Raw genomic sequence first — 15813 nt, 5'->3', positions numbered from 1 at the left:
GACAGATAGATGTATAAATATTCATCTCTGGCAAAGAAATTCAAGAAACCAAGGCCAAGTTACGTCTGAACTGCAACCTTATGACCACACTGGCTTGTCAAAGTCTGATCTCGTCTGATCTCGTCAGATCTCAGAAGCTAAGCAGGGATGGGTCTGGTTAGTACTTGGATGGGAAACAGCTGTGAATATAAGCTGCCACAGTGGAGCACCAATGGCAAAAGCAGTTGTTGTGTTCTTAGGCAAGGCATTTTCCCCACAAGTATAAAAGTGGAGTTGTGTGTGTTTGTGTGCACAAGACTACTGGTTGAATGCAATGGATTATTATTAGTCTAGCTAGTTGGTGCTGCTCTGTGCTCACTGTATAAACCTGCACATAATGATTTTTATATTAGTCTGGACTGGGGGGGACATATGTATGGCAAATCGGTAGTCGTATATTGTAATTGTTAATTGATATGTGTTTTTTAATGTGTGTTCACCTGCTCAGGGACTGCAGATGGAAAGTAGCAGTAGCTAAATCTGGTGCAAATCATCTTTTCCTTGTAAGATTAATGAATTTGTACATGGTCCCTGTCAAATAAAGAATAAAGAAAGAAAGAAAGAAAGTAGTAGTAGTATTATAACCTGTCCATGTGGCATTACCTGCTAGTCTCCATAGAGCCAAGCTGTGAAACTTCTCATAACATCTTTATAGAGACAACCCTCCTATAGAAAAGTTACACCTTTAAATAACGTTTGGTGTTGACATGCTCATAAAAATATGTCACTGCTGCTGACAAAACAGAAAAGACACGCTCATGTTATTGATGTGGAGGATATCTCACCTTAATGACTTTGGCACTTGATTACATTAAATTGAATGAAGTGTCCGCGCTATATATTTAATAGCTAGACCCTTCATTATAGATCTTAATGTCACAGTCACTTAACTTATGCTAATTGTTAAAGCTATTATCATATTCAGACACAACATTGGTTTCTATCAGGGAATCATGTTTCATCTTTGACTTCAACCATATCTCTTTGCTTTGAAAATGTGGCTTGTTTCTTACATCTTAATGAGCATTATAGAATTGTAACCTAAATTCCTATACCCATTATCCAAACATATTGAAATTTAACAGGATTTAATATCAACATTTAGACTGGAGTGTTCATTCTAATTTTCTAATTCATGCGCACATTCATACACCGGTGTATGCAGACACTGGAGGCGAAGTGGGTTAAGTGTTTTACCTAAGGACAGAGAGCGGGATTCGAACTGCCAGCCTTCGGATCAGTGGACAAACACTCCAACTGAACTACTGTCGCTACTGTTGACATGCATATTTCTCTATAAAGTGAATGGATAACAGTATAATGTGATGCTAGCTCACTCAAACTGCAAAACAACTGACCTACGGCTACATATATTGCAGCCTGAACCTATAGTCATTACGATCTGAGCGTAAACAGTGCTAGTGTCTGTGGCAGCGCCCTGTATATGAGTCCTGATAGATCCCCATTACCTCTGGAGTGACCTCTTACCGCTCAGTTCATTAAGCCAAGCCACCTCAATGTCCAGGGCTCCAGTCCAGATTTAATCACATCCCTTCTCCTCACGCCAATCACAATCACCTGCAGATAAACCTCCACAGGACAGCACCCCGAGGTCCCCACTCTCTCACCCGGGCTAATTTGTGAGCAGCAAGGGTCCAGCTACAGGCCAGGGGTCAGCTGATTGAAAACATGCAGGAGGAGAGGGTGTCGAGGTGCTCCTGATGGGGGGCAAGTCTGCAATTATAAAGTTCATCAGTATTCGGCTCGTGGCTAAGTGGAGCGTTACCTTCAGAGTGGTGCGTGCTAATAAGACCGGGTCCTTAATGGGGAATTGTACGGTGCTGGTCTTTAGGTAGCCACAGTGTAAAGGTAATTTCACACACTCGGATACACCTGTGAGCTGCGCTGCCTCCTACAGAGCCCTCTGCTAAATGTTCTCAGTCCAGCTTTAATTATACACTGTCTCAACTGTCGCCAAAGTGAATTAAATACAAGTACGGGCTGTGCTCACACTGGAGGGGATAGAGGGCTGCAAGGATCCATTATCAGCTAGATCAGTCACAGCCACATTCAGTTTGCTTTTACCGGCTGACTTTGTTTGACCTTTGAAAAGAAAAAAAAAATTTATATCAGTGTAATAGTCTGATATTTTGTGTTTAGTTCAGCGCTGACACCTTTTGTTGATCTCATAGCCTGCATAAAGAAGTGGACAATGTTAGTGTAATGATCATAGCGTTCGGCTCCAGTCAAATGAAGCTCGTCGAGGCTAGTAGTTCCCGCTCGCACTTCCGGTTTAGCAGAACAACGCTGTCAATCAAACCAGTTGCTAACGCTAGGAAGAGTGACCTTAAGGACAGAAGGCACCTGATTTGTCTGATATTAATGTTCATATCTTGATTTACAGACTCAATAGAGAAATCAAAATATCAGGCACATGTAGAACGGGTTAATACGAACATTTTAAGACCAAATGATGATGCTCGCTGCAGCAGTTACAGAGGGAGGGGTGACAGTTTTCTAATGTTAAGTGAATTGGAGCCAGTGTCGATGGGATGGAGCCGGAAGTGCGCCCATGACCACTTCCTATTTATATATAGTCTGTTGTTGTTAATGTAACTGCTTTTGTATGTGACACTTGGTTGCTATGCCGACAAGTTGATGTGAAGGTTCTATTGATCCGTTACTGGTCTGTTTTAGATACTGGCTCAAGAAGTTGAGACGGCTGTGGTTTTGCTGTTGTTATGGCTCTGGTTATGGCCTACAGTAACCCTTATGTTCAGAAAATAAAACAACCAGAAGACATTTGGCGTCCTTTACACCGCCAATGTATTTGTTTTATTTATTTAAAACGTCTTGTAATTAGCTGCCCGCTTGTTTCAGTTAAGTGTTTTTACGTTTCGCTTTTATCTCAATAAACAGCATTTTCTAAATACAAATATATCATAAAAACCTGGTTAAAAAAAGGAATGATTAGGGCCGCACGACTTTGGGGGGAAATCTAATTGTTATTACATTTAGCATTAGATATACTGCGATAAACGATAATACTGAAACTGCTTTATGCCACTGATACAATAACAATAATGCAAGATAATAATCCCAGTGAAACATTTTTAAATAGACAGTATCATTATGTGGCATGAGCTGCAACAAATAAATAGCAGAATAAAGCAATAAGTAGTCACAGAAGTTACTTATTCAACCCTCTATAGCTCAAATGTTACAACAAAAATACCCAAAATGTAAAGAAATTGTGCAGATGATCAATTTTGAGCCCCAAAATATATTGTTCCAGCTTTCATATATTGAACAATAAGTCGATATAGTAATTATCATGACAGGCTTATTTGAAAATGTTTCCATGTTCTAAACTGTAGTTACAACAAGATTTTCTACAAAAACAAAACCTATTTTATTCTCTATTATCTAAATCAGTGGTTTTCAACCTTGTTTTGTCCTGAGTACTCCCTAAGCTTTCTTTCACACTCTAAAAGCAAATAAAACCCCTCCGATTTCCCCTCAGTAATCAATGCTTGCATGCCCCAAGAGATCCCTGGTTGTACCCCTGTGTTACGCAAAAAAAAAACAAAAAAAAACGCTAAATAAATAGTTACTTACCTTTTTGCGATTTGATTTTGATTGTAATATATTGTACAGCTTGTAACTTGTGAGTAAAAACATGACTGGCATCTGAGCGTGCCTATCTTCCTGCCTTTCTCTGACCTCTCGTTGTGTGGTGCCATGTTGTTTACAGGCCAGCTGGCAGCGGGCACATGTGAGATAGTGACACTGGACCGGGACAGCAGCCAGCCCCGGAGGACCATCGCCAGGCAGACCGCCCGCTGCGCCTGCAAGAAGGGCCAGATCGCCGGGACCACGAGAGCCAGACCAGCCTGCGTGGATGGTAAGAGTGTTAAGCTGAGAGTTTGACTAAGTGAGCAGCGTCGGTTTGATGTAAGAGGGGCTGCTTTATAGATTGTTTGACCTACTACTATACGATCTGGTTTTGCAAAAATATTTCTAAAGACTTTTTTGTTATAATTAAAAACTGCAAAATAATACAGCCCATATCACAATGGCGGAATAAGGTCGATAGGTTGTTTGATGTCCCATTCTTGTACAGTTTTCTTGTGGCATCATTAAGACATTAAGACGACAATTGGAACTACTCCATCTTTTATGGGTCAACATCGACAGTCATCTTTATTCATTCATAAAAGATGCACTTTCTGGTGGAGGGTCTGCCCAAAATACGCTGAAAAACATGGATTTGTACTGTCAGCAGGCTTGCCTCTACACTTATCTAACATGTAACTTGGCCTTGATGCATCCTCACTTTCTGTCCATGGTGGTATTTGATAAGATATGATAAACCTTTATTTGTCCCGCAGTGGAAAAATTACAATGTTGCAACTCAAAGGTCAAGATCAGTATTTTAGGATAAGTGTTTTCATGCTTCCTAATACATAGAATATTCTAAATACAAATATATCATAAAACCTTAGTTGGAAAAAGAAGGATTAGGGCCGCACGACTTTGGGAAAACTGCACATTGTGAACAACACCAGGAGCATTTGAGAGACAGGGATATGAACTGATAAACTAATCCAAGAATCCTTTGAATTTCAGATTATGTTTGTAGAGGTCTAAACTAAAGGTACAACAAAAATTGATTTGACAATGGGAAAATCACAGTGTTGAAATGCAAAGGTCAAAAACAACAGGGAAATGCTATTGAATTTAAGATCAAGATAAGTTATACTATAAAGCTTTATGAGAAAACGAACACAACACTATGGCAGTAAAGCTATGCATACAGTGGAACATTCCAGGCAATGCAATAACATCTCAGCGGTGGCGCCCCCTGACAGAAAAGTTGAATAATGCACCTTAATGCTACTACTGACCACCCAATACATTTAATGAAGTGGTTTAATTAAAGTCGTTAGACCTTTGCATAAATCTTGACATTTGAAGTGGGCCAGTTGTGGGGAAATGAAGCCATCTCCAGGGGCTGACTGGTGTTAATGGTTTGGCGGCCTGGTTTTAAGCAGAGGCTTAAGGTGGATCAGACTACAGTGTGGAGCGGGCTGGATCACAGCGCTGCTTTGTGCTGCCTGTAAAGCCCAAACCAAACCAATTTACACTGAGTCATTTCAACATGTGGCTGCAGGGGGCCCATAATCCCACCAGCAGCACCAGGGCTTACACAGGCTTTCATCAAATGAGGAACTCTTATTTACGAAAGGCAGATTTTTAGACTGGAAATATCCGTGTTAGTAACATGGATATTTATTTCCTTTGATAAGCACAAATCGTGTTATGGTGTTTACAATGCTTATCGACAGGGCGGAACAGCATATCTAGCAGCAAAAGTTCATACGCCAATCAGATTTGTGTTGCACCATGACTGTGAGACAAGCTATACTCTTATTAGGGCATTGTAAATGACTTTTAGAAGTGAGATTACTGAATATAAGAACAGATCAACCCCTGAATACAATAGATTTTACTTACATAAACATGATCTTCTTTTATGTCGTCATTAAATTGTGATTATTATAACAAAGAAAAATTGGAATGTAAAATTTTGGTCCAGTGTAATTAAATTAAGATTTGTACTTGACACAAAAACACAGGCATGACACTTGAAAAAAACACTTCAGAAAAGCAAGATCTGTCTTTTATATGTGGAGCACTCAACACACTCAGGGACATCGTGTCAAGCGGAGAATTCACACTGTTATTTTTAACACAGTAGTAACAAAAGCACTGGCTCCTGTTACATCCACTAAAAATCTCAAACTAAAACGACACGTAAACTGCAACATCACCTGATTTCTTTGGGATCATGGTCCCTCTGATCACCCGAAATAGACTTTGTGGTTTGCATCTCATTTCAATAATATTAAAAGTCCAGAAATCAGATAACAATCAGATTTTGGTGAGAATGTAAACAAAGCCACTGATGAAACAAGTTTTTTTTTTGTTTTTTTTACACAATATTATGCGGGTGTATCTGTATCCTGGCCAGTTAGTGCTACACTTTTCCTATTCTGTAAAAAGACATAGAATCTGGGACCAGTCTTATCTCCCTGCTAAAATGAATCAAAATCATAGCGATACTTATATATACAACGCTTTTCATGGCACTTAAAGATGCTTCAACACAACCACATTAACCAACTGTATCTTGTCAAAACAAACATGGCGGTGTCTATATATGAAAGAAAAAATACATATACATGAATGAACTTCTGGACAAATCACTAAATGCTGTTACCCTGAACGTTTACAGTTTCCCTCAGGATATTGACATGAAATGAGCTTGGTCTCAAATGTTTCTCAATTCTCAATCCATTTTATTTTTTCAATATCAGCAGTACTATATTTTCTAGCTGTTTTTTTAGCTTCACCAAATATCGTAAAGTAGGCTAACACCTACTTTTCATACACTTCTACTTTGACACTTTTGGCAGAAACTCATCGGGAGCTTGTCATTTGTCCCCCAAAGTAGGTAATGGCTAAAAAGACAGCAGGCACTCAGGTTTATTTTTAGGCCAACGGATTCAGACTATTATTAAATTATTATAGCTCTGCTCCACTGAAAATGCCATATAACTTAGGGCTGTGGTCCCTTGTTGTGGTAAAAAGCCAGCTACCAGCAAATGTCATGATTTTCTGAACTCTAATCTGATCGTATACATTGTAACTCCATGCACTGTACTCACACCACAGCCCTCCTATTAGACCTATTGATGTAAATCCACTGTATCCAGATTGTATCGAATGGTATTCATCACAGTGTGGGTCTGGAAGGCCTGTGTGGCATTTGTGTGGGCAAGATATGGGCTTTGAGTGGAGGGCTCTGGCTTATCTACAGGTTTAGACTGGAGGAGGAAGAGGAGGAGGAAGAGGAGGAGGAGGAGGGTGGCACTGCCTCTGAGCGGAATCAGTACTCAACCTTAAAAGAGAGTTATAGTCATACGATGAGCCAGGAATACGCTCACCTTAAGGGATATCTATATACACAAGACATGCAGCAGAATTTGAATCACTAAGCTTTTTCAGTTTAAGAAAAACTGCCCTTCTATTGTAAAAAAAAAAAAAAAAAAAAAAAAAAGAATTTGAAAATGTACTATGACAAACATCGCCTTTTGTGTATTTTGGGGAGTTTGTTGAATGTTTGTGTTCACATTCACAATGAAAAAAAAGCAGGGCTACTGTTGAGGTATTCCACGTTTTCTTCCTTTAAAAACCTGTAGTTATTGTTATGTCATAAAATACATTTCTGGACAGGTATGCATAAAAAATATATACATCTAATTGCAGCATCTAACCACTGAATTACTCAAAAATAAAATAAAATATTGACTTTATAAACAAAAAGGAACGCTGTTATCATCCCTTACACAGCAGGTGTGTCTGAAATACTTTTCAGACAGTATGAGATTCCTGTCTTTTTTCAAACCTACAAACACTTTAAGACAAAAACTGGTTCATCCTAAGGACAAAACCCCAAGCCATAAACAAAGTAATGTGGTCTCCTCCATTCAGTGTAGTGAAGAGTACAGTGAGTGTTACATTGGAGAAACTAAACAGCTGTTTCATAAAAGAATGTGCCAACACCGGCGTGAGAGCTCCTCAGGACCCCAGTCTGCTGTACATCTCCATCTCAAAGCCACTAACCACTCCTTTGAAGATAGTGAAGTTCAGATCTGAGCCAGAGAAACAGGAATGGTTTGAGAGAGGAGTTAAAGAAGCTATTTTTGTTAAGAAAGACAATCCTTCAATAGCAGGGTCGTTAAGGGCTAAATAGGGTAGTCTCAGCTGAAACTGGAGACAGTAGATGTTTACAGTTTCAATGTAGTCAGCGCCTCCTTTCAGATACATATAAGGCAGTGTCCACCAGCAATCTAACCAGAACTGAAGAAATGACTTGGATGAGCAGCGAAACGTCTTCCCTCTTACACGGATTTGTCCAGTTGATAGATTTAAACTTCGTCTTTTGCTTTATAAACAACTTTAAATATACATTATCACTGCATCCTTTTCAGTCATATAAATATACAAAACGAACCTATTCAGCACATCACCATCCAAACTACAGTCAAGTCCTATCTCCAGTCTAATCTTTGACTTTCCTAAGAGTAAATCGTCTCTCTGTTGCATAAGCAGCCTCTCCACCATCTCTAATTCTATGCTCTCAGGCCTCTTTACCTCTGCACTTGATGACTTTAAGAGCTGGTATTGATTTGCATTAGGGGTAAGAGACTCAGAGAGAGTATCACAGTGAAATGACCGGCTTCCATATAAGTAATAGCGACTGGGGATTCTCGCGCAGGGTCAGGGCGGTATAGCGTTGGCTGTAGCGATCGCTCAGCCGGTAGTCCTAGCCCGAGGTGAATGTGTTTGTGGGTTGCTGTAGCTTTGATGCCGACATTGATCAAAGGCTGAGCGATGGCCTCTCTCTCCTAAAGGGACCGGGGCTACTGTGCTACTGTGGATTAGCCCTGTGGTCCTCAGCGCTACATGGGAAAAACAGTATCCAAACAGTTAAAAGTGCACTGTGTAACTTTTCTGGTAGAGGGTACACAATCTGCTAGTAATGCTTTACTTGTAATGTTCCACAGTATGGCGTTAGGCTTGTATATCTCCATGGTGACAGTACCAGGTCACGTTACAGGTCAGATCTGTTCTCACGTTAAGTCGTAGTTTTCAAGGTATTTTTGAGTACTTTAATGTCATATTGTGAAAGATTCCAAGCAAAACAATAATAAGCAAGAGGTGGACCCCCCTCCCCCATCAGAAAAGTTACATAGTGCACCTTTAAAGAAGACCTATTGTGCTTGTATCTGCTATATAGTTATAATCTATGTCATCCATGGATCATTATGTTATCTTTTGGACATTTTAACTTGCAATATTTATCTAAAATTACCAAAAAAAAACCCCAAAAAAAACAATGGAGGTGCCCAATGGGAGTTGACATCGGTGTAAACGTCATAACAACAAAGAGCTGTGCAGCTGTTGGCCCCTCCTATGGATAGTTGCAGATCATACTAGCCAGCGGTGTACTAAAATGACGACACAACACTACTGAATCTTATGCGTATCATCGATTAAGAAAATAAAATTGAATAACGAAGTAAGTAGAGAGCAGTGGCCAGTGACAGTGAAAATGGGCTTGATTGGCAATATGAGAATAAACGATTTAAGATTGCTCAAACATGCACAAATCACTCCAAATACAACTCTGAGAGGGTAAATGAGAAGGAGAACTATACGACGGTTAAAACCTCTGAAAAATCTATTGTGCATAATAGGTCTGCTTTAAAACTAGGCATGCATATGACTGAGTAAGATTACAGGGATGTTGAACTGCCTCTACTTTAGTGTTGTTTTTTAGTATAACAATCTTTAAAATTGCAAATTGCAGGTATTTTTTGACATATTTTACCGCGCTGCTCAGTATGTGTCTGGATAGACTATTACGTTTGATACGTTCTGGTGAAAGCAATTTGGGCTGCAGGAAATAAGCCTGGCTGTTGCATCAGGGCTGTCTATGTCATTATCAAGTATATATTTCCAATTTGTGTCCACTTGGTTGCTTCAGTTTTTTGGCAGAATAACACATGAAAATGTTAGCTTAGCTTTGGTGTTGTTCAAAAGTACTTCTACTTGCTTTTCTTTGTAAGTTCTAAAGGTTCTATATTACATCGAATTGACTCTTGGGGTCTTTAAGCTATGTTATAATGCTGTTACTGCCTCAAAAAACATGTTTGAGTAACTCTTTATTATTAGTCTGTCCACATCTCCAAAGCTCAAAATGCTCTGTTCAACCTTGTGATTTCATGATGCAGTAGTTTTGAAGTTAACAGCTACCTTTTACCTTTAGTTGAGTGGAGATTGGAAACTCCAGGGCTGAAATCATCGAAATGATACTAATGAAGGCGTATGGAGCACTTCCTGTATCACCACATGACATCACAAGGTGGAACGAGGTGTTTTCTGTTTGAAAGAAGAACGGATGAGGAAAAAACATTACAACATAGATCAGAAAATAGTGTAATATGGGCCCTTTAAACAAAATAAATGAAGAGTTATTATCTTGTGATGCTTCTTAAAATTGTTGCTGCCATTTTTTTTTTCTAACATCTAAAGAGAAAGTCCAATTATCCAATATTTACTTCTCCGAGTAGCTCACGTACACATCCATGAATCAGACTGTCAGATAGCAGTGTCTCGGAGCTGTTAACCCAGAGCCCCATCACATTACATCAGCCTCATGTTTTGATTTGATCCAGGGACCAGAGCAGAGAGAGAGGGACACAAGCTATATGCTAAATGCTATACTTCAATGGAGGCTAGAGTTTGTAAGGTTTTGCATTTGCACTGTCTTAAAAGAAGTTGCGTTTATACTGACTTTACTTCCAAACAACGGGAATCAGAACTAAACTACAATAAAACATAGAAGTAACACTGACTGAATGTCTTTGTAACCTGAGTGAACAACTTGTACCTAAAGCCATTTTCCTCCTCTCCTTTAAAAATGTAATAAAAAGTTGCCCAAGATCATCACGTTGTTATGTTGCTAGGTCACATGGTCACCTGACTGTGCATGTCCAAACTGTGCGAGTGCGAGGCAAACTTTTCAGGTATTTGCTTTAGGTAGATGAAAAATTGTTGTTATTCACATATTTCGCTTTGTCAAGTCTATTAAATGCATTTATTATCAGAACTTTAGGAGCGGACTGTCGGGTCCAGACCACAATGACAGCACTGTTGTTCACTTAAAAATACAGAATTGGTAAGTCACGCTAGCGCTTAGTTTAGCATCTCATTAAAATATTCTTATCCAGGCCAGGTCAGATGGCAAGCTATGAACTGAGCCAGACCGAACACTAGGCAACAAGCCTGAACTCCTGTCTTCAACTCAGCCCAGATTCCTCCTGGATCCTCTTAGACCCGCACTTAGTCTCTGTCAGGCTGGTAGGAAGCTCTCGTATCTGCCCTTTATTCTGAACTCTGTGTCCCTCTCACATTCTGCTACACGTGGCCCACTCACCCGCTGCACTTGTCCCTCCCTCACACTTCCCTCAGACTCCGAGCACTTCAGTTAATCCACAGACTTTATTATGATCCACGCATCACACGCAGGGACTACTCAACGTTCCTGCTCATTTGCGTATTCTTATGGACTTTCGAATTTCCACTATTGCATATTGAATGTGCATTTTCTCTAAATTTGGATTGTAAATATTTATCGTCAGATGGCCTTTCATTTCTTCATTATTTGTGCTCGTCTACTTGTCTACTGTCTCAGCCTCTCTCACTTACTCCCTCCTAGAGCCAACATCTACATCCCCTGGCCCAACCTATTCCATAACTTATTGTTAATACGGCATTGCCAAGTAATTACCCACATATATAAATAACCTAGCGTGACATACATGCTGCATCTTCCTAGCCCCTCTTATGGCTGTTTGTTACTGTGTGTCTGAGCTGGGACAGAGGAGCATAGCAGCAGTGAGAGGAGGATGTAGCAGACGGCAGATGGGACAGACCCTGAGGTGCTGTGTATCCACTTCATTGCTGAGGCTAAGGCTGCAGCTTTTACATCCCACCCAAGAAAAAGATCATATTTTTTTCAAGAGCGCATTGTAATTGACGCAAGCATATCCTTTTAGATTGTAATTTGCCACTGTAATCTAAAAAAGAAAACCTCAGACATGTTTTGATTGTAGTGATTAGCGTAGTGACGAATGCAGTGCTAACTGAGCCATGGTAAATCAACACATGACATACATGTTTCTAACACGTCTAATGAAGTACAGTTATGGTAAAGATATGCAAAATGTCAAAAGCAGTTCAAATATGTTCATGAGAGTCATTTACAAATGCTTGTTGGCAAAAAACAAAAAAGTGCGTAGCTTTTATTAACATTCTTTGTAGTGCTTATGTATCTTTTTAGATTAAAGTGGCTGATATTTGCACATTTGTTATACTTCAGTACAACTATATTGAATAATCAGCTCTTAAGGTTGAAATGAGCCTTCTGTGCTGTCTGCGTCTACTTGTAAAGCATTTTATCCTTTGAGAATCAGGAAGTGCACTGTTAGCATACTAGTAGTTAGCATTACCGTGGCGGCAACCTGTGAAACGTGCTTATAAACTCATCATGGTGAATATTTGGAACGGTCAGTATGCGTAAAGTAAGTGAGGTAAATTACTATGAACCGCTGCAAACTGTAGCTGTCTTTTTTAACGTTTTGAAGAGAGTAAAACAAAATGATGGTTTAATATTAAGACACAAATATTCTCATTTCAGAAAGCAAGTTAATTTTACTTCCAAAAAAAAGGCTGCATTGGAGGAATAACGATTTGACACCCAGACATTTTTTTGTTAGTAGCATGTGTTTTTTCTGAATCTCCTAAAACTCCACTGAATAAGAGCAGCTCAAATATCTGCTCATTTGCCCTATTTTCTTTCGCTATACACATCAGAAACATTACTAACTTCCTCCAACTGTCGCCACTTCATAGACAAGCAACCAGAGTCCCAAATGAAATAAAATTCTCCCACTTTCTCTTTTTTGGGAGCTGAATTTGCTGCTTATTAATGCCAAGCGCTCCTCTAGAGTGACTGCTATCAAAACAGCTCCTTTGTGGGAGTACACACAGACACAAATAGAGCCGGATGCGTGTTGCTCTATGACAAGCAGAAATCTAATACAAAGAGTGCCAGTGTTTTTCCCTGTGGGCTGAAAAGCTGACTGCTGCTGCGCATTAGCATAAAAAGAATGCAAAATGTCATGCTCCGGCTTTCATACTGTGGCAGAGTTACACTAAGTTTTCCATCCATTAACCTTGCATTATGTTTCTGTGCGGCGCCTCCCGGTGGACTCTGAATTGCTTCCCAGTTTAAGAAATGAATGTTATTAGGGGAGTATTGCAGTGACAAATTGACAACTTCTCCAAAAATAATGAGTTTCATCAAATACGTAAATATCGGAAGTGTTTATTATATTGCAGCAAACAGTTAGGGAATTGAGGGATGGCAATGTGACGATAAAATAGATTAGCTGGAGGTAGAAGACTGTACAAAGAAGTGAACTAAGGGAGTGTGACGTCACCTGTAGCGTTTGGCTGCAGTCAAATGAAGCTCATTGAGGCTGGCAGTTATAGGGATGAATTTGAAACTGTCTGCAAGTATCATAGCAACCAAAGAGCCAATCCGGAGTGAGGCTGTTAAAGGCAATGCCGCTTCACGCCTGCACCGCTGGTTTAGCAGGGAGCGGACGCTTAGCAACGCTGTCAATCAATCCTGTTGCTAACGCTGGTGGGACCGACCTCTGGGAAAGAAGGTGCCTGATTTGTCTGTTATTAATGTTCATATCCTGATTTAAGGACACAACAGCGAAATAAAAATACTAATATCATGTTGAGGGGGTTAATACGACATTTTAAGACTAAAATACCAAGTCTGATAGCAACAGTTGTGGAGAGAGGGGCGGCGTTTTTTCAATACAAAGTCAATTGGAGTCGATGGAGCCGGAAGATCAAGATGTCTTGGTGATGCAGCAGTTGTTGTAGTTGTGTCCATGGGCAAGACGCACCATACGCATTGCCTATGTATGTATATGGTGTGTGTGCGATTGGTGGTGGTCGGAGAAGACGGTGGCACAGATACGCAGCTTCACTTCTATCGGTCTACCCCAAATAGAGGGAAATTAGTTTGACGAGGGACTGCAGGAGGTCTGGTCTGTGACGTATATATTTATTAGCATTTGAGCATATGTCACTTTACATATCAAAAAAAGCAGTAAATCCACTTCTTACTCCCTTCGTATTACACTTCATCACAAACTGTACAGACGCAGTAGTGTTTTTATAATCACCCAAACTGGTGGCACTTTGTCAGCCCAGTCTCCAAATGGCACTACTTCTGTGTCTCTATTAGAATCCCGCAATTATTTACAAAATACTAGAACACAACATTTGCTTCTCCTTATTTTGTCCCCTTCTGATGGATGCTAATGCCACCAAATATGAATAAGTGGTGTGGTGAGTGCGAGTAATACCATATGCATACATTGACTGTAAATATTTAATATCCCAGATGATAGAACTCATACAGATGCCATAATGCATTCAAGCACGCAGTTTGCTCTCTCCTAATGAACCAGAATTACCCAGCATTCCCCGCTGCCAGCGCCCAACGCCTTCATAAATCTGCAGTGTGCGGTGATGGAGTGGACCCAGGTGTACCCAGGTTCAGAGTGGTTGATAACGTCACTGGTTATTGATGCTTTATTGTTGTGCATCCACCTCTTTCTCGCGGTCTCGTTCTCATTCATTAGGCCTGAATGAGGAGGAGGCCACGGAAGTTCAGGCTGGAAAGTGCATTATTGAAGCATGTTACAATAGCACATACATTGAAAAAAAAGTATCACCTTGTGTCTGAATCAATAAACTAAACCACTGTTTCATACTGCACATACTTTGTTGTTGTTTTTTATTACATAGAAATGATGCTAGTTATGCTATCATTTTGTGAGCATAATTTTGTCTTTTGAGTTGTTGCTGGAGCTAATTTGGGTATTTTTAGTTAGAGTCCAGTTCGGTTAAGAGTTACCTTGTTTTTTGTTTTGTTTTTCTTTATCGGAGACTGAAAATCAGAAGCACCGTTGCTTTATTCTATGCTGTAATTAATCTAATTTCTTTTGCAACATATTATCTTTTATTCATTGTAAATATTTAACCAAATTTGGGATACCTATTGTTACCTATAGCAAAAGAAAACCTCAAATCTGTCAACCGGACAAAAAGTTGTTGGAGTGAAGACATTTTCCCGCTCATCGAAGCCGCTTCTTCACACACCTCTTGTTTACAGATTCTGTTTGTTGGCTCAGTAGATAGTAAATAGTAATCTGAGCAGAACAGAAGAAGTGGCTTGGATGAGCAGAGAAATGTCTTCACCTCTACAACTTCTTGTCCAGTTGACAGATTAGAATTTTTCTTTAACTATGGCTCATACCTGGACGACTGAGCTTCTGTTACCATTTGTATTTACATTTTGTCAGTTAAGAAGTTACAAATGTACACCTACTCATTAAAAAGAATGTATCAAACCGCATGCCCATATCCAAATGACCTTTCATAGTAAAGACTGCAGAAAAAAATTGTGTTCTCTCAAATTTTAGCTCATGTAAACAGATTCTTTTCCATCTTATTTCCAGAAGCATCATAGTACTGAATCTGCACTAGTACAATGACATCCTTTCCCACTTGATTCTGGATCCTCAGGTAATTCAAGAGGAGGACTTAGGAGCAGGATATGACAGGAAGCTCTTTCTTAGTCACAGTAGGTAAGAGAGTGTCCACCCTGCTCCTGTCACCTGCGGTCCGCCCCAAGGGTCTGTTCTAGTACCTCTTTTATTTTCATTACACATGCTCCCCTTGGGTTTAATTCTAGAGAAACACCAGATTAACACTGACACCCATCTCTATCTCCCCGTCTCCCCAAACAATGGCTTGTCCCTTGTCACTCTCCGTGCTTATTTTGCCAAAATAAAAACCTGGACATCCTATCATTTCCTCCAGCTGAATGAAAATAAGTCTGAGGTTATTCTATTTGGACCTCACACTGATACCCTCACATCCGGCCTCCCACAATCCTCCCTCAACAGGTTACAGTTTGTCCAAAACGATGCTGCCGGACTGCTCTCCGGTTTCTAAAAAGAGAGACCATATCACACCCATCCTAGCCTA

At 39.9% G+C, this 15813-nt stretch overlaps 1 protein-coding gene across 2 annotated transcripts in view; it reads left to right on the top strand.

Annotated features, from left to right (window-relative positions):
* tafa5a (TAFA chemokine like family member 5a) overlaps positions 1-15813 on the top strand; it is a 217133-nt gene that overhangs the window by 127874 nt on the left and 73446 nt on the right. For both annotated transcript variants that reach the window (XM_033990385.2, XM_033990384.2), the window contains exon 2: positions 3794-3943. In XM_033990385.2, the coding sequence (XP_033846276.1) occupies positions 3794-3943 (150 nt within the window). The remainder of the gene's footprint in view (positions 1-3793; positions 3944-15813) is intronic.

Source organism: Periophthalmus magnuspinnatus, chromosome 23, assembly GCF_009829125.3.
Source record: "Periophthalmus magnuspinnatus isolate fPerMag1 chromosome 23, fPerMag1.2.pri, whole genome shotgun sequence".
Taxonomy (NCBI): domain Eukaryota; kingdom Metazoa; phylum Chordata; class Actinopteri; order Gobiiformes; family Gobiidae; genus Periophthalmus; species Periophthalmus magnuspinnatus.
Note: the sequence above shows the minus strand (reverse complement) of the source record. Positions and strands in the feature narration are given on the sequence as shown.